Here is an 18,357-nt window from a genome sequence, read left to right as displayed (position 1 = left end):
TTTTCCCGCTGCTGCTTTGACCCAATTGGTCACATTTCAAATTAAATCAAATTAACAGTATATGGAGTAGTATTTTATTATGGAGTAGATCATTATTACTCCATCCGTCCTCGAATAAGAGTTATTAATTTCCATTTTAGTCCGTCCCCGATTAAGAGTGGCACTCCCTACTTACTATATTTGGACATAAAAAATACCCTTATTTTTGGTTGAATTTACATAAAATGCCATTATTTACAATTAAAAAAAAAGAAATTAATGCCTAGAATGGCATCAGTCAACTCTCGATTCTCTCTCTCATTCACTCTCTCACTCTCGATTCCTCCGCCTCATCTACTTCGCCTCCCTCCTCCGCCTCCCTCCGAATCGATGGACATTGTCGTCCCTGAAACACCGCCAGATTGGGTAGACGACGACGAAATACCTCGTCGATTTGTGGTTCACGGTGTTCCACCGTTCATTGGCAACGATGGGGCTGAAGGTCCAACACCCCCCGACTGATTCTTTGACGGATCTGAAACTGAAGCTCCGTCCAAGGGTTTCAACAGATCTAAAACTGAAGCTCCGTCCAAGGCTCTCGACGGATCTAAAAATGAAGCTCCGTCTAAGGGTTTCGACGGATCAGAGCCTGAAGATTCGTCCGAGGGCTTCTATGGTTATGAAACTCTACCGCCGTCCCCATTATATGACGGATCCGAAACTTTACCTCCGACTGTGGTGTTTGATGACTCTGAAACTCAGCCTTTGTCGCCGCCATTTGACTGGTCGGAGACCAAGCCGCCTTCACATCCTGTTAATTGGTGGGAAAGTGAACCACCTTCCATTGGTTTGGATGACATCGATGCAGGCATTGGCGCAGCAATGCCGCCGGCGGTGGAAGTGGAGCCAAAAAGGGAGTACTCCGACAATGAAAAAGCAATGCTATTCATCATGTTTCCCTGCCTCAAGGATATGCTCTAACTTGTGAGTTTATTTCTGATTCAAAGCACCCCCTTTTTAGGGTTTGGAGGCTTCTGATTTTTGGAAAATGCAGCCTATTTCTGATGTTTTTGTGCATTAGTCCGTGTTTATGCTTTACCTCTGGCAGTGGGAATTGTTGATGAATGTTTATGTGATATTGAGATAGTGATAATTGATGATGAATGTTTATGTGATATTGAGATTGAGACAGTGATAATTGATTGTCCATATGCCATGTGATGAAACTTTTATGAGGGAAAGCTCAGCTACCCTTGTGTATGGTTTGGAGGCTGTGTATTCTGTGGTCCCTATGCCTTGTGTTGTTATCCATATGCCCTGTGATGAAATTTTTCTGAGGGAAAGCTCAGCTACCCCTGTGTATGGTTTGGAGGCTGTGTATTTTGTGGTCCCTATGCCTTGTGTTGTTGTCCATATGCCCTGTGATGAAACTTTTCTGAGGGAAAACTCAGCTACCCTTGTGTATGGTTTTGAGGCTGTGTATTCTGTGGTCCCTAATGAAGATTTTTTGTGGGAAATGCAAAAGAAAAGCCACCCCCTTGAAGGGTTTGGAGGCTGATTTCATGTGATAAAATATTAAATATTCACTGATTAAAAAATAGGATTACAATGATGATATTGATACAAAATGCAACCTAGTTAGCTTAGTAAGCCACCCCCTATGAAGGGTTTGGAGGCTGATGCCATGTGATTGAAGATTTTCTGATGGCAATACCAAAAAATGCAGCCTATGCACAAAAAAAAGAGTTTACATGTTAAACACAAACATATGTTGGTGTTTATACTGTAAACTCCATCCCCTAATATGATGTCTAGTACCCTAAAGCATGGTTAAGAGGCCCTATGTCATATGTGTCTCCAGCATTGTTCTCGGGCAGCTTTAGGTACTCCAAACCCTCCTCAACATGAAGTTGTAAAGGCAGCCCCCCTCTTCTTATCAATATGTCCTTGTTTAAGTGAGGGATCTTGTACTTATTGTTCCCATGCACTTCTAATATTGTTGTGAAACAACTTTGCAATGTGATGAAAACTCTATCTAAAGTTTGTGGTGAGAGTTCTTCAAATGAGGTAAACACATTCCTCATCAACTCATCTACATTGGTAGCTATTTTGTCATCTTGAAGTGATTGTATTGCCCTAAAATACCCAAGGTCTAATACATTTGTGTCCGGGGAGTTGGGTGGTTGGCTAATTAGATGGAATTCAAACCCATCAGTACTAGCAATCTCTTCAAACTGTTGGTCAGCAGCTTTTAGGTGAGGTTTGACATTATCTTGCTGGATGTAAATCTTCTTGCTTGCATTGGCTGGCCATTTGGCCTTAATTGTTGGTACAATCTGTGGATGATGTGTGTATATGACTAAGTGATTACATAAAAAATGTCTGATAGCTTTAATGACAGAAAAAAATGGCATACCTGGTTTATGAGACAAGCTGTCATGACTTCCTTTTTCACTAATTGAATAGGCTTTGTCTCCAATGTCCCTTTTGGCCTGTTCTTCGAACTTCTTTTGGCTGGTACTATCTCTGTGAACGGGAATAATCCTATTTTACCATCAAATATGATTTCCCCATCACTGCCAATAAGTGGCCTACACACAGCCGCCATGAACATCACTTTAGTGATGAATCTCTTGGACTTACAGGACCTATAAGGCTCATCCTCATCCGACAAAAGGTAGTATCCATCTGATGTCTTTGTCATGTAGAACCATTTCTCGTCAATATGAACAATGTTGTGCAATGAATGGTAAAGAAGTTTACCTTCACCTAATATTGGGTGAATATGAGCAAGACACCATTTCATCCTTGCAATTTTGTTGGCTTCAGTCAGTGTAGGCTTGACAACACTTGTATGAGGTTTTAGCTGATTATTCTTAATAAATCTACCAATTGATGTCTTGTTTACTTCCATCTTAGAAGCAACTTTCCTTATTGTTGATCTCTCAAGCATGGACAGGTTTCTAAACTTTTCTTCATCTAACATGAGCTTATCTTCGTGTTGATAACATGTTGCTTTGCCTTTCATCATAACAGGTTCCCCTTTGTCTATTTGTTGCTTTCTGATCTTCCAAATTCGCATTGCTGTCATTCTATTGGTGTTGAATCTTTTGGCTGCCTCTGTAAATGAACCTTTTGGCAGCACTCCAGCTTTACTTTGCCGTAGAAGAAACTGTGCAATGATGTTTTTTTCTTGGCTGTTCAATGCTAATGAGACCCGCTGCCTTCCACCCTGCCTCAACTCCTATTGCACCTGCTGCTCCTGCTCATGGTCTTACTCTCTGACCACCACCTGCTCCATTGCCCAGTGATGAAGATTTTCTGAGGGTATTTACTATAAATAGGTTTTCCTTTTTTGTTTTGGTTGGTGGAAGTGAATGGAGTAGATATGAATGTATTTATAGGAGTAGTTGGAGTTTGAAATCAATTGAAACTTTTCCCTCCTTGTTTGTACAAATTCCCTCCATGGAATTGGAGGCCTTCCCTCCTTAATTTTTGGAATATGAATGACAGCTTCTTTCTTTATTTAAAATGCCGTGTTGGTTTTTTTATGTTTTCCATTCAATTTTGCTAACAACAAGTTTAATTACTCAAATGTACTCCATTCTCGTTTTTTTTGGGAGTAATACATGAAATTTATTTAATCACAACACCATTTTCTCTTTATCCAAAATTTATTTGCACATTGAATACTTCTAACAAATTTATTGCACACAAAAGTCAATGAGGCCCACATTCCACTACCTAACTCCATTTATTACACATTCAAACACTTCCCTAAAACTCGTGTCCAGTCAAACTGCTACTCCTAATCGGGGATGGATGGAGTATTTTTTAGCTATTTTTATGATTGATTAAGGAATTCATTTAAATTTTTACTGGATGGATATCAATATAAACAATAGTTTTTAAATCATATTGTAAATTAAGGAATTCTATGGAAATAAATATCAATTGAAAAGGTAGATAAAAAAATGTTGAAAAATGGGCGGATATAAGTATAGATTATTCTCTCAAAATTTAAAATATATAGTCCCTATTAATATAAATTTTGTTGTCCACCTCCGGTGGCGAGGGTTCGGGCTGCGTTGCAGCGCATGGGCGGATAAAGAGAGTGGTCGATTCTTCTGGAAAAAAAATTTAATCCAATAAAATTAAATTTTTATTTATTTTCTAGCTCTCACTTCGCAGCTGTTGGGAAGAAAATTCTATCTTTAATTATTTAAGTTTTTTGTTCATATTATTTAGTTTTAAAATTATTTATTTTTAATTTACACATAAATAGTACTCTCTCCATCCCACAAGAGCATGCATTTTCTAATATTAGAAATTCTCTTTTCTTTAATAAAGTGAGACTCATTTATAGTTTAACTACTTTCTATGTATCTCATTCTTACTTTATTAATCGTACATTAAAAATTTAAAATGCATGTTGTTAGAATTTGAAGTACTGTACGATCTTAATGTGGAAATTAGAGTTGGGTGGAAAATATGGGCTTTGGGCCGTGGAAATAAACACATATACTACTTTAAAAAATGACTCAAGATTCTGGCTGGGCTTGTGTGCAAGACCTTCATAAATGAGAAGTAGAGCATGTTGGAAAATCATGTTTACTGTCACTTATTTTAATTTTTGTTTGTACGTGAAAATTTGTCACCTATTTTTATTTTCATACGGCTTTACAAAATTGTCAAATTTTACTTTTACTAGTGAATTACGCAAATGGTCTCTGAATTATACGTTTTGCTCGCAAATGGTACCCAAACTTTAAAAATATTGTGGGTAGTCTTTGAACAAATGTGTAATCACATTTATGGTACTTTTTCACTCTAGGGTTTAGGGTTTAGGGTCACAATTTTACACCCAAAATACCCTCAAGGTATGAAGGATATTTTTATCCTTTTAAATCTAGGTATTGGATTTAATATTTTTTTTATCTCTCTCTAGTACTACTTAATATGATATTTTCTTATAGTTTGAGTACCTTAAATGTTAATTTAAAACACGTTGGCTATCTATATGTTTTACCATGGGACAAATCAATTGCGTAAAATATCGAAGTCATGAAACTACCGATTGGTTTTCAAACTTGCGAATTTATCAAATTTAATGATTTTTCAGATAAGTTGCATGAATTTCTATGCATCTTTTTTTATTTGGGCGCAAATTAAGTTGTGACATAGTCATTGTGTGGACTTTGTGTGTTTTATGAATTTATACTCCTATTATGCATAAATTTGTTTGCATATTCACGATCTTCGGAAAATTATACTAGTACTATTTTGGAAAATCTATATAATTTGATGTGTTCACACTTGAGATGTTTTTCTACATTATTTTTCATTTTAGACTAAAATACCTTATTCCACATTTTTTTCATTTTTTAAGACTAACATACCTTTAAACCGTAGAAGACATTTTAGTATATGTTCACACTTCAAACAAACAAATAGCATATCAGCTACCTAAAGATAGGGAGTAGTAAATAATACTCCACTTAATTACTTTGGAAAATCTATATACTTTGATGTATTCACACTTGAGAATTGAGATGTTTTCTACATTTTTGTGCATTTTAGACAAAAATACATTTTTGTGCATTTTAGACAAAAATACATTTTTTGTGCATTTATTTTACCTTTTTAAGGCTAAAATACCTTTAAACCAGAGAGGACATTTTAGTACTCCACATGTTCACATTTCAAACAAATAACATACTCCTCCTTATTAGCTACCTAAAGATATGGAGTAGTAAACCTGTACTTGTAATACAAATCAAGATTGTACCTATACTGTTATGTTTTTATCATAATGTAATGCATATTAGTCAAACGATTCAACTAATATTAATAATAAAATCAGATTTGATAAATGATAAACCGATTTAACTAATATTAGTAATGAAATCAAATGTGGTAAATGAAAATTCGTATGTGACAACATCTGTAATTAACATATTTGAATATACCAACTAATGTAAATATACGACAATTTTATTAGTATTAATTATTAAAATATGTTAGATTATGTATTACATTAGGATGAAAGATAAAATAATATCTGCATAATATTAATTTTATATTGCAAATATATATTATGATACTTATATTTTTTGCTCAAAAATCTTTACCAATATAAAATAATTACTAGTATATCTTTAGGTGTTAATTTTTCTAAATCCTAACCAATATTGAAAGAGAATAGGGAAAATTATTAGCATATTTTCTTTAGCTAATCCTAATTTTTAATACTCTGCTATTGAGATCTTGCAAGGAGACCTTTTGCAAGAGACAACTTTTTAATTCCTAAAGGCTAGTGTTTTTTTCAACTAATATTCTAAGTGTGAAAACTGAAATAAAATCAAAAGTTAATAAATAATTGCATTTTCAATTTAATTGAAACGCGTTTAAGAATAAATGTTTCTCCTATAAGATTTACTAGTTAGTACTATTGTATTGCACCGGATTGAGTGGACCCCGAAAATTTTGTAGTCACATATATAATTAGTTAATTAATATGAAAAAAGTAATTGTAGTAGTAGTATCTAAGATACTGATGACTGGCCATGCGAAAAAACATGAACAGTTTATAAAAATAACTTAAACTTATATAAAACCATTTCATACTACACAGCGTTCACATAAAAGTTATAGTAAGTATAGAGAGATTGTCCTCATTTATATAATAAAGTAAACAATGCATAATCTATATTCTATAATAAGTTATGTAATCCAATTATAAATGACTAGGCCACAAATTTGCATTCACCGGCAACCCTTCTTTTCTAATTTACACTATCCGAAATTTTTGGATCACAGCTAATTATCAACCTCAATTCTATTTTCAGCAAATTCTCATAAATCTATAAATACATTCACATTTTCACCATAACATCTATTCAGAGCTCGGATACTATACTAACAAAAGTGGTACCGAGCTCTGGAAAAATAAAAAGAAACATAGAAAATAAATAGTTTATTAAACTATTTATGGGACTCTCCAAGAGAGTCGTCGGCCTCGGCGTCCTCGTCGCCTTGCTCTTGGTGGCGGCCGCGATTGCCTCCGCAATCGTTTTCACCAATCACCACGGCCAAAAAAATCATGACACTAGCAAGCAGAGCGGCAGCGGAGGCGGAGGCGGAAGCGGAAACGAAACTGTCGTCGCCTCGAAAGCCGTGAAGATGGTTTGCTCCACCACGGACTTCAAGGAGACGTGCGAGAAGAGCATCGCCGACGCCAAGACCTCCGACCCCAAGGAGCTGGTCGGGGCGGCCTTTGGCGCCGCGGTGGGCAGCATCTCGGGGGTGCTGAAGAGCACCGCCGAGCTGAAGAAGGCCGCCACCGACCCTTCCATGAAGGGGGCCTTTGAGGTCTGCGACGAGGTGCTTCAGAACGCTGTCGACGATCTGAAGACCTCGTCGCAGAAGCTCACCTCCTTCTTCAACCCGGCCAAGGCGAAGGCCTTCGTGGCCGAGCTGAGGACGCGCCTCGCCGCCGTCGGGGACGACCAGGAGACGTGCATCGACGCGTTCGAGAACACCACCGGAGACGCGGGCGAGAAGATGAAGGCTATGCTGAAAACCGGCAAGGAGATGTCGAGCAATGGCTTAGCTATGGTGACCGACCTTTTCTCGATCATCGGATCGCCGCAGCTCTCGAGCTTCCTGGGCGGCGCCGGCGCGCGGAGGCTCATGGCGGAGGAAGAAGACGTTGCTTCCGCGGAGCGGAGGATTTTGCAGGCGGCGGCGTTGAAGCCGACGATGGTGGTGGCTCAGGACGGAAGCGGCCAGTACAAGACAATCTCCGCTGCTTTGGAAGCTTTGCCTAAGAAGAACACTAACGCGACCATCGTGATTTATATTAAGGCCGGCGTGTACAAGGAGACGTGCATCGTCCCGAAGAAGGTTAATAAGGTCGTGTTTATCGGAGACGGCCCCGGAAAGACTGTCATCACCGGAAACTTGAACTTCGCCGCGGGTGTTAAGACATACCACACCGCCACCGTCGGTCAGTATATCTTGATATCATTATTCATAATTGAGCATAAATTTAAAGACCGCGTCATAATTTTGAAAATTTTCCTGTGCCAGTGATCAACGCTGACGAATTTCTGGCCAAGGACATAACGTTCGAGAACACGGCCGGGTACGAAGGCCATCAAGCGGTGGCGCTGCGCGTGTCCGGTGACATGGCCGTGTTCCACAACGTGCACATCCTCGGGTACCAAGACACCCTCTACGCCCATAAATACCGCCAGTTCTACAGCGGGTGCACCATCTCCGGAACCGTTGACTTCGTCTTCGGGGACGCCCTCGCCATCTTCCAAAAGTGCACCTTCGTCGTGCGAAAGCCCGGGCCGAACCAGGCGTGCATGGTGACCGCGGAGGGGCGCATCGACCCACGCAGCCCCGGGGGCTTCGTGCTCCAGAACAGCAGCATCGTGGCCGAGGAGGCGCTCCTGTCGGCCGAGAAGGCCGTGAAGGTGTACCTAGGGAGGCCGTGGAAGGAGCTGTCGAGGACGATCATCATGGCGTCCGACATCGGCGGCTTCGTGGACCCCACGGGCTGGGCACCGTGGTCCGGGACATTCGCTATCGACACGTGCTACTACGGTGAGTACAAGAACCGGGGGGCCGGATCGAACACGTCGGGCCGGGTCCAGTGGAAGGGTATTAAGAAAATTACGCCGGAGATTGCTCAGAGCTGGACCGGCGGCGCCGCCTACGGCGACGACTCTTGGATTGAGAAGGCGGGAGTCCCTTATGTTTCAACATTATGAAAGTTTTGAGAGTGTGATCACTTGTAGTAATACTTTCATATATATAAGAGTATTCATTTAATTTCATATACTCGAATGTCAAACACAAAATGAACGAACAAACAAAGTATAATTACCACATATATTTATTAATTAAAGAACAAGGAATAATTTTTAAATCAAAACTAGTAATTTATGCCTGGTAATTTGGGAAGGTTCGAAAAGATTAAAGTTTGATTCGTAAAGCGGAAAAAGTTATTAAATGGGATCATAAAAGCACTCACTTTATATAAGTTTTAATGATAAGAATGATATTGTAAAAATGAAGTAATTATAAAAATGGTAGTATTATGCATGTGAAATAATGATATTGTGGGAAATTATATGAAGTACTATTGTTCTGTAATAATAATAGTATTATAAAATTTACTTGTGAACATATACAATTAAAATATCATTACAATTCTTAAAAATTATTTTTAATTTATTTTGATATATTTATTGTGAAAAAAAATTAAATTGAGAGAATTGTATAGAATTAATTTTTTTTGAAATAATTCATGAGAGAAAAATTGATTAACTTTAGTTTGTTATATAATCCACTGGGTTTGGACAAAAATCCCCTTAAATTTAGATAATCCAATCCAATGTTCAAGATTAATAGTAGTTGAGTTATCATCCAAAGGAGTGTTTTTACTTTTTAGCCTTGTGCAACCTGGTATGAGCTAAAATAAAGTCAATTCTTGTATCAAAATTAAGGTCAAACTAGACCCTTTAGATTAGGATGATGGGCCGCCCAGACTAATTAGTTTAGTAACGGTAAATATTAGAGAAACAATCTTTTTGTATTTATGAAATAATCAATGATATTGTAGAGGTAGGGGGTGTTCGGTTGGCAAGACTAAATCTCATGATTAAATATGTATCATGTTTGGTTCATAAGATTGACCCCCTCAACTTAATCCTAGATGGATAGTCTCATGATAATTAGTCATAGCCTACCCCCTCCAACTAAAATAATCCCACAACTTAATCCTAGATGGACAGTCTCATGATTATTAGTCATGGCAATCAAACGCCACCGTAATTGAATAATGTCGAACCGAACATAGATAATGAACTCCATGCATTGCTATAATGTTGTAGGTTTTAAAATACTTACATTTTATATAACTCTATTATTTAAATTATTTTTTTCATACCTTATACTCCATCAAATTAAAGGTAAATTTATAAGAATTCTAACAAAATCTCAGTTGCATATAATCAAATAAAAAATTGCACAAAAAATACAATTTATATACATCTATAACGACTTGTATAATGTCCTATAAGAGCATTAGCAATGGAGGGCCGATGGAGGGGCCTTCCCCATCGGCCCTCATCGCCCCACCATTGCGGTGGAAGGGCCGTCCGGCGGCTCCACCTTCTCTCTCCAAAAGGGCCGATGTATCGGCCTTGGCCGATCCAAATGGGGCGTCGATCGGCCCTCCATTGTGGTGAGAGGGCCGACGATCGGCCCTCATCTTTTTTTCTTTTTTTTTGTTTTTTTTTCCTGCAACAGACATAAAGGAAGAAGAAGAAGGAGGGAGGGAGAAGAAGAAGAAAGCGGCGGTTGTGAGAGGAAAACCCTAATTTATTATTTAAACTATAAATTAGTGGGCCCATAAATTTGTTAAATAGATAGACTATAAATGAATGGACCAATAATTTTATTAAATGAATGGACTATATTTGGGATGGGCTAATTTAGGTTTTCATTTAGTTAATTAATAAGTTATCACATATTTGAGATAAATTAAAATTTATTTCATGTACTATAATATTTTTACATTTTAATTTAATTAAGTTAATAATATTTTAAATATATAAGTGCTAAAAAATTAAAACAAAATAAATGATGATGTGGAAATGGGAAGGCCTTATGGGAGGGCCCTTCCATTGTGGGAAGATAGGCCCTCTCAAAAATTGATGATGTGGAAATAATAAAAAAAGAAGGGCCCTATGGGAGGACCCTTCCATTGCTAGTGCTCTAAAGGTTAATATACATAATGGTGTAAGTTCAATGTATATTTAAGTGTATTTTTAAATTAGTAAAACAGTTATGGTTTTTAATGACCTAAATGTAGTGTATATAATGTGTATTTTTGAATTATATAGTATTACAGTATATTTATACAGTTGTGGTTGATCCACTCTACAAATAATGTTACTTGCTTTACCCCACTCTACTTTGTATAGATGTTTTGGCGCATTGAAAGAACTTCGCCGAAATGTTGTTCATTTTCTCGGTGAGTTTAGAGTTTCTCAGTTATAATTCGATTGAATTATTTTACTACTAATTTTAATAAAAGACTTCAATTTAACGATATTGATATGTGGACCTCGTATTTGCATGAACGACTCACCATTGTTTCCGAATCCGATAACCAATAATAGCCATAATTCCTCCTTAAAAATCTTACTACTAAATTTAGTACCCAAATCACCAAACCCCAAATCTCACACAGTTTTAAGTTTTAACACTATAACTCTCACTTCTCCTAACCAAAAATCTCACCACTATCAGAGTTCAAAAGGGTTTTTGCAAGTGCAAAATTTCCCCTTAGAACTCACACACACATATATCGCTGAAGAGAAACCAAAACAAAAAATTAGAAAAAAGAAAAAAAAAAAATGGGGGACACGGACGCCGGCTCTATAAAGAAAGTCATAATCGCAGCCGTCGCCTCCGTCCTCTTGGTGGCGGCGATCATCTCCGTGATCGTCGCCACCACATACAACCGTGCCAGGTCGGAGGTGGTCTCCACTTCGAAAGCAGTGGAGGCCATCTGCTCCCCGACCCGGTACAAGGCCACGTGTCAGCACAGCCTCTCCAAGGCCAACACCACCGACCATCGCAAGCTCATCGAGACGGCGATCACGGCCGCTGTCGGCGACGTCCGCGCCGTCCTCGCGAGCTCCGCCGTCCTGCTGGAGGCGGCGAAGGACCCCGCGACGAAGGGAGCCTTCGCCGTCTGCAGGGACGTGCTCGCGAGGGCCGTCCGCGACCTGCGCCGCTCTGTCCGGAAGGTCGGCGGCGCGTTCGCGGACGCGGCCCGGGCGAGGGTGCACGTCTCCGACATCCGGACGTGGCTGAGCGCCGTCGTGGCGAACCAGGAGACGTGCCTCGACGCGTTTAGGAACACGACGGGAGACGCCGGGGAGAGGATGGAGAGGCTGCTTAAGACGGCGAGGGAGCTGTCGAGTAACGGCTTGGCGATGGTGACTGATTTGCCGGAGTATGTCGGCGGCGGCGGGAGGAAGATGGTGGTGAAGGAGGGCGGCGTGTTTGTTGGGAGGCGGCTGGCTGATACGGCGTCGTTGAAGCCGAGTATCGTTGTGGCAAAGGACGGCGGTGGAGATTTCAAGACCATCAACGATGCGTTAGCTTCGTTGCCGAAGAGGAGTAATGATTCGTTCGTCGTGATTCATATCAAGGCCGGCGTGTATAGTGAGAATGTTGAAATTCCGGAAGGCCTCAACAAGATCGTGTTCGTGGGCGACGGGCCGAGCGCCACCAGACTCACCGGGAAGAGGAGTGTGGCCGGAGGTCATCAAACCTACTATACAGCCACACTCGGTAAGTTATTCAGTGAAACCCTAAACCATAAATTCTAAATTAATTTTATTTTCTCTATAAGTCATTTCTAATAATTCAGTCCGTGGTAACCTTCTGAATACTCCATGACTCAATTTGTCTTATAAAAGTATATACTTCCACTTTTCATAACTTATTTCTCATAATCTCCGCCATTAATTAGCTTGATTTGATTCGGCACAGATTTTAAAAAATAAAATAAAAAATAGATGCAAAAGTTATTAGAATGCATGTAGTACTACTTTTATAATACTCCCTCCGTCCAATAATAGCAGCCCCATTTCTCCATGGCACGGGTTTTAAGAAAGTGTTGGAGTGGGTAATAAATGGTGTATGATAGTTGAATTTTGGGTCCACTTAAAATGTTTAATTTATAAATTCATCTTTTATAGTACAATAATTTCCTGATGTTAATTTTTTTTTATCACTGTTTTTTATTCCAAATTATATACTCTCATAATCAAAGTAAACAAAGCACTCTAATTGCAGTCACAATATGAAGATTTAAACATCAAGAACAGTTGCAGCTAAACACCAAGAACAGAACCAGCTCAAGTCAATGCACACCGCAAAATCCACACTTTAATTCAAACCCGATGTGAATCGATTTCAATAGACAAGATTAATGAATCAAATCTAGCACCGAAAACTTAAAATCAAAGATCAAAAACCGCAGAGAGGCCACGAGAACAGATTTTTCAAGAAGAAAATTTTATGAAATTAATACTCCATCCAATACAACAATGTTTTGGACCATAGTCCAAATCAAACACACAACCAGTCGAAAAACCCTAATTACACTTAACACAACAATTAATTTCAAGAATAGGAAGGGGATTAGGGTTCGTAGAGAGAGGACACGACCGATTAGGGTTTGATATGGGGTAGTGGAGGCGGCGCGGTGGAGGCGCCTTGGTAGAGGCGGCGTGGTGGAGGCGACGGGAGATAAGGAGGCGATGGCAGCGGCGCGGTGGAGGCGGTGGAGGCAGCGTGTGGTGGAGGCGGTGGAGGCAGCAGCGGGTGAGGGATTAGGATTCCCGACAGAGAATGGGAGACTGAGAGAGAGATAGAGAGAATGAGAATTCTCGTAAATGAGAGTACAGATTTGGGGTTGGGGGTGGAAATTAGGGAATAATTTGGGGTTTTTTTAATGGCATTTTTGAAATTTAAGTGAATAGGTGGGGTAATTAGATTGTCCAAATATGGTAAATAGAACCGGGACTCCTATTCCCGGACGTCCCAAAACGGAAAAACGGGACTCCTATTGCTGGACGGAGGGAGTATCAGTCTACAAGTTTATACTACCTTCGTCCCCCAAATTTTGACACGGTTGGACCCGGCACGAGTTTTAAGAAATGTAATGGAAAGTTTGTTGAAAAAGTTAGTGGGATGTGGGTCCTACTTTTAAAGTATTAGTTTTATAATAAAATGTGAGTAGGAATGAGTTAGTTGAATATGAGGTCCACTACAAAAAATGTGGTAAAAAGTAAAGTGTGTCAAACTTTTAGGGACGGACCGAAATGGTAAACTGTGTCAAAATTTTGGGGACGGAGGTAGTAATAGTAATAAAATGTGAATGTGATAAGACAAGTTGAATTTAGGGTCCATTACTAAAAAATAGTACGGTGAAAAGCGAATAGACAATTATTCACAAACGGACGAAAATGGCAAATTAGGACGAGTCGAAACTGATTTTGGTCTCTTGCAGCTATAAGCGGGGAGGATTTCTTGGGCAAGGACCTCGGCGTGGAGAACACGGCGGGGCCCGACGGCTACCAAGCCCTCGCAGTCCGCGTCTCCGGCGACCGTTGCATCTTGCACAACGTCCGCATGGACGGCTACCAGGACACCCTCTGCGCCGACACCCACCGCCAGTACTACAGCAACTGCACCGTCACCGGCACCATCGACTTCGTCTTCGGGAACGGCCTCGCACTCTTCCAGGACTGCACGTTCGTCACGCGCAAGCCCGGCCCGGGCCAGGAGTGCGTGGTGACGGCCCAGGGCCGGTCCGACCACAAAAGCAACGACGCCTTCATAATCCAGAACAGCCGGTTCACGGCCGAACCGGCCTTCCTTGCCGTGAGGCCGAGGATCGCGTCTTACCTCGGGCGGCCGTGGAAGAAGCTGTCGAGGACCATCATCATGGAGTCCGAAATCGGGGAGTTTATCGAGCCGAAGGGGTGGGCCACGTGGATCGGGACGTTCGGGCTAGACACGTGCTTCTACGTGGAGTACGAAAACCGGGGGCCCGGGGCTAATACGACGGGCCGAGTGACGTGGAAGGGGATTCATAGTTTGAAGGGGGAGCAGATTAATAGCTGGACCGGCGGAGTTGTATACGGCGGCGATGATTGGATTAGGGATTCCGGTGTTCCGTACGTTCCTACGATGATGCAAGTTAAAGGAAATTGATTTAATTTTAATCTATATGAGTTGCATTTTTTAGTTTTGATTAACTAAGTAAGTCTTTTGTATCTTTTCTTCAGCGGAGAAATCAGTGTATATAGTTTTGTGGAAAAATGTGGTATCTCGTAAGAATTCACCTAAATAAATTGAATAAAAATCAGAAGAGAAAATATTGACTAGTAAATCCAATATAAGCAAATATCTGCGGGCCCTTAATTTACGTGCATGGCCTCTCAAAAGAAGAAAAAAAACCCTAAAACATGGAATATCGCTTAATTTTTTCTTACTAAAATTAGGAAAAAAAACAGCCACCTCAAATCTCACAAACAGCTATTATAAATCTCCAAAACATTCCTCCTAAACTTTTTTTTAATCATCATCACAGTTCAAAAGTGGCTTGAAAAATTGGGAGCGAGAGTTCCCTAGCACCATGAATTGATCACTGAGAAAATTCCAAAAAAATTAAATCAGTGATCAAAAAACATATACTCCTACGTAGATATATAAAAATGGGGGACCCTCTCTCTAAAAGGAAGGGCCTTATCGCAGCCTGCCTCTCCATCCTCCTAGTCGCCGCCGTCATCGTTGCCATAGTCACCACCAAAGGAGACGGAGGCGGCCACGTCAGCACCGCCGCTCCCAACGTGGAATCCACCTCCAAATCCGTGGCTGCCATTTGCTCCACCACACAATACCAAGACACGTGCCACGCCAGCCTCGAGGGCGCCAACAGCACCGACCCGAGGAAGCTGATCGAGACGGCGATCAACGTCGCCGTCGCGAGAGTCAGCCACGCCCTCCGCCAGTCGAGCCTCATGAAGGAGGCCGCCGAAGACCCCATGACGAGGCAGGCCTTCGACGTGTGCAGCGACGTCCTCGAGAAGGCCGTCGACGATTTGAAGCGATCCGTGGAGCAGATCGACGCCGTCGAGGCGGATACGGTCGGGGAGTACGTGGCCGACCTGCGGACGTGGCTGAGCGCGGTGGTGACGAATCAGGAGACGTGCGTGGACGCGTTCGAGAACACCACCGGAGACACGGGGCGGAAGATGAGGAATTTGCTCAGGACTGCGATGGAGCTGTCGAGCAACGGGCTGGCGATGGTGACGGATATAGCCGACTTCGTCGGGTCGATGCAGCTCGAGGATTTTCTCGGAGGGGGGCGGAAGCTGGCGGCGGGGGATTTTGTGGAGCGGCGGCTGGTGGAGGCGGTGGCGGTGAATTCGACGGTCGTGGTGGCGAAGGACCGGAGCGGGAATTTTACGACGATCAACGAGGCGCTTGCTTGGTTGCCGAAGAGGAATAATGATTCGCAGATCGTGATTCGTATCAAGGCTGGGGTGTACAATGAGAATGTCGATATTCCCAAGGGGCTAAACAAGATTGTGCTCATCGGCGACGGCATCAATGCCACCAGAATCACCGGGAATAAGAGCGTTGCCGCCGGTATTCAGACCTACTACACCGCTACACTTAGTAAGTACCTCATCAATTAATAATTACTACACTATTTATTGCCCAAAATTAAATTTACCTGAAAAACCTTGGATTTTGGTCAATTTTATTCCAAAGGAATGCTCCAACTAAATTGATTTTGATATTCGTAGCTATTAGCTTAGTTGTAAAAGTTTTAGTACTTGTAAAATCAGAATTTAATACTCCCTCTGTTCCATTAACTATGACTCACTTTCCTTTTATCTCAACTAAAATAACTCACATTACTAAAAATGAAAACACATTTCTCTCTACTTTATTCCCTCTCTATTACTTTACTTTCTCCACTCCACACAAAAAATAAAATTACATAAATTCTCGTGTCGTCCAAGGAAGGGGTCATCTCCCTACGTCCACGATTTAAAGAACCCTTTTGTCATTTTGGTTTGTCCACGATTTATAGAACCCTTTACTTTATCCAACTTTTAGTACGTGTACTCCACATCCCACCAACTTTTTACATTCACAATCCAATATAAAACTAAAACTCCATCCGTTCCATAGTAATGGACGCATTTCGTTTTGGCACGGAGATTAAGAAAAATTGTGTTAGGTGAGTTAAGTAAAAGGGAGTGTAAAGTGGAAATTTAAAAAGGTGTAGAGATGTTGAGAAAATAAAGTAAGATAGAGTAAAGTAGGTGTGGAAAAATGTATTGACTCTATTACTATGGAACGGAGGGAGTACTTTAAATTGTTCTCACATTCCACTCATTTTCTCCCTTTTCTTTTCATAAAGTCAAACAATTTCTTAAAACTCGAGTAAAAATGGCTCTTTAAATGGTGGACGGAGGGAGTAGTACAATTCTCAGTTATTTATGGATACAAAATTTGTTGTTAATATTGAGTTGGTGTTTATAGTCGTGAGCGGCGAGGATTTCTTGGGCAAGAACCTGGCCGTGGAGAACACGGCGGGGCCGGACGGGCACCAAGCGGTGGCCGTCCGCGTATCCGGCGACCGCGCAATCCTCTACAACGTCCGCATGGACGGGTACCAAGACACCCTCAACGCGGACACCCACCGACAGTACTACCGCAACTGCACCATCTCCGGCACCATCGACTTCGTCTTCGGCAACAGCCTCTCCCTCTTCCAGAACTGCACCTTCATCACCCGCAAGCCCGGCCCCAAGCAGGGCTGCATGGTGACCGCCCAGGGCCGCTCCGACCCCAAGAGCAACACCGCCATCATAATCCAGAACAGCCGGTTCACCGCCGAGCCGGCCGTCCTCGCCGCGAAGCCGCCGGTGCCGGCGTACCTCGGGCGGCCGTGGAAGGAGCTGTCGAGGACGATCATCATGCAGTCGGAGATCGGGGGCTTCATCAACAGGACGGGGTGGGCCCGGTGGATCGAGGACATCGGGCTCGACACGTGCTACTATGTCGAGTACGGGAACCGCGGGGCCGGGGCGGATACCTCGGGCCGGGTCACGTGGAAGGGGATCCGGAAGGCGACGGCGGCGCAGGTGAAGAGTTGGACCGGTGGGGTTGTGTACGGAAATGACACGTGGATTAAGGCGTCCGGAGTTCCATACGTCCCCACGTTGTTGCCCAGAGCGCCATGAGATCAATAAAACGTGCAAATTAATTTTTTAGATTCATTTTGAATTTCGTGATGATTGATCAAAGAGATCAGTATATATATGACTTTTTGATTTTGTTAAGGTTTATGTGTATTAAAGTTTGACAAAAATAAAAAGAGCATATGCTTATATTACACTGGCTTTATGTCATTTATAAGATTTTTGCAATAAATGCCACCATATCCGAGAATGCGCATTGGTTTATCGATCATATCTTCTCCTATCAAGGATATCTTTTAAGAATTTGAATGGTCAAACTGTTAGAATATTATACTTTAAAAATAGGCTATGTATTATATTTGTCATATAAATTTGTTTGTTTTCAAGCAAATAGTACTATTTATAGAACAAGCAAGTCCCTCTGTTATAATCCTAATAAGAATGTTGGATCATCGGTTCCAGAAGATCTTTCACTTGGTTTAAAATCAAATTAACGACCTAAGATATTTAATCACAAGCAAAGGTAGTTAAAAACTTAAGGTGGCTGTCAATATTT

The 18,357-nt window shown here is 41.3% G+C and overlaps 4 protein-coding genes across 4 annotated transcripts; 3 read left to right on the top strand and 1 right to left on the bottom strand.

The window, feature by feature from the left end:
- Positions 1-1,790: 1,790 nt before the first annotated feature.
- Positions 1,791-3,280, bottom strand: LOC125206824 (uncharacterized). The gene is made up of 3 exons (XM_048106046.2): positions 3,272-3,280; positions 2,396-3,211; positions 1,791-2,315 (listed from the first exon to the last, which is right to left on the bottom strand). Exons 1-3 carry the CDS (start codon positions 3,278-3,280, stop codon positions 1,791-1,793), a joined length of 1,350 nt encoding a protein of 449 aa, XP_047962003.2.
- Positions 3,281-6,890: 3,610 nt separating this feature from the next.
- Positions 6,891-8,825, top strand: LOC125208383 (pectinesterase-like). Its single transcript, XM_048107988.2, has 2 exons — positions 6,891-7,987; positions 8,071-8,825. Exons 1-2 carry the CDS (start codon positions 6,970-6,972, stop codon positions 8,757-8,759), a joined length of 1,707 nt encoding a protein of 568 aa, XP_047963945.2. The 5' UTR covers positions 6,891-6,969; the 3' UTR covers positions 8,760-8,825.
- A 2,438-nt stretch (positions 8,826-11,263) lies between these two features.
- Positions 11,264-14,833, top strand: LOC125206823 (pectinesterase-like). The gene is made up of 2 exons (XM_048106045.2): positions 11,264-12,360; positions 14,087-14,833. Exons 1-2 carry the CDS (start codon positions 11,415-11,417, stop codon positions 14,791-14,793), a joined length of 1,653 nt encoding a protein of 550 aa, XP_047962002.2. The 5' UTR covers positions 11,264-11,414; the 3' UTR covers positions 14,794-14,833.
- A 343-nt stretch (positions 14,834-15,176) lies between these two features.
- On the top strand, positions 15,177-17,995 carry LOC125203268 (pectinesterase-like). Its single transcript, XM_048101579.2, has 2 exons — positions 15,177-16,263; positions 17,140-17,995. The coding sequence occupies exons 1-2, from the start codon at positions 15,297-15,299 to the stop codon at positions 17,841-17,843; spliced, it is 1,671 nt and encodes a 556-aa protein (XP_047957536.2). The 5' UTR covers positions 15,177-15,296; the 3' UTR covers positions 17,844-17,995.
- The last annotated feature ends 362 nt before the right edge of the window (positions 17,996-18,357 follow it).

This window comes from Salvia hispanica, chromosome 6, assembly GCF_029641045.1.
Source record: "Salvia hispanica isolate PSC_SH4W2 chromosome 6, Shi_PSC_v1, whole genome shotgun sequence".
In the NCBI taxonomy this organism is placed as follows: domain Eukaryota; kingdom Viridiplantae; phylum Streptophyta; class Magnoliopsida; order Lamiales; family Lamiaceae; genus Salvia; species Salvia hispanica.
This window is presented reverse-complemented; position numbering and strand designations above follow the sequence as displayed.

Excerpts from the sequence above, each read along its gene's own strand:
- LOC125206824 (XM_048106046.2), bottom strand. Across the intron at positions 2,316-2,395 it reads CAGCTTGTCTCATAAACCAG|ATTGTACCAACAATTAAGGC; the intron begins GTATGCCATTTT and ends CATCATCCACAG.
- LOC125208383 (XM_048107988.2), top strand. The coding sequence starts at position 6,970 with ATGGGACTCTCCAAGAGAGTCGTCGGCCTCGGCGTCCTCGTCGCCTTG. Across the intron at positions 7,988-8,070 it reads ATACCACACCGCCACCGTCG|TGATCAACGCTGACGAATTT; the intron begins GTCAGTATATCT and ends TTCCTGTGCCAG.
- LOC125206823 (XM_048106045.2), top strand. The coding sequence starts at position 11,415 with ATGGGGGACACGGACGCCGGCTCTATAAAGAAAGTCATAATCGCAGCC. Across the intron at positions 12,361-14,086 it reads CTACTATACAGCCACACTCG|CTATAAGCGGGGAGGATTTC; the intron begins GTAAGTTATTCA and ends GGTCTCTTGCAG.
- LOC125203268 (XM_048101579.2), top strand. The coding sequence starts at position 15,297 with ATGGGGGACCCTCTCTCTAAAAGGAAGGGCCTTATCGCAGCCTGCCTC. Across the intron at positions 16,264-17,139 it reads CTACTACACCGCTACACTTA|TCGTGAGCGGCGAGGATTTC; the intron begins GTAAGTACCTCA and ends TGGTGTTTATAG.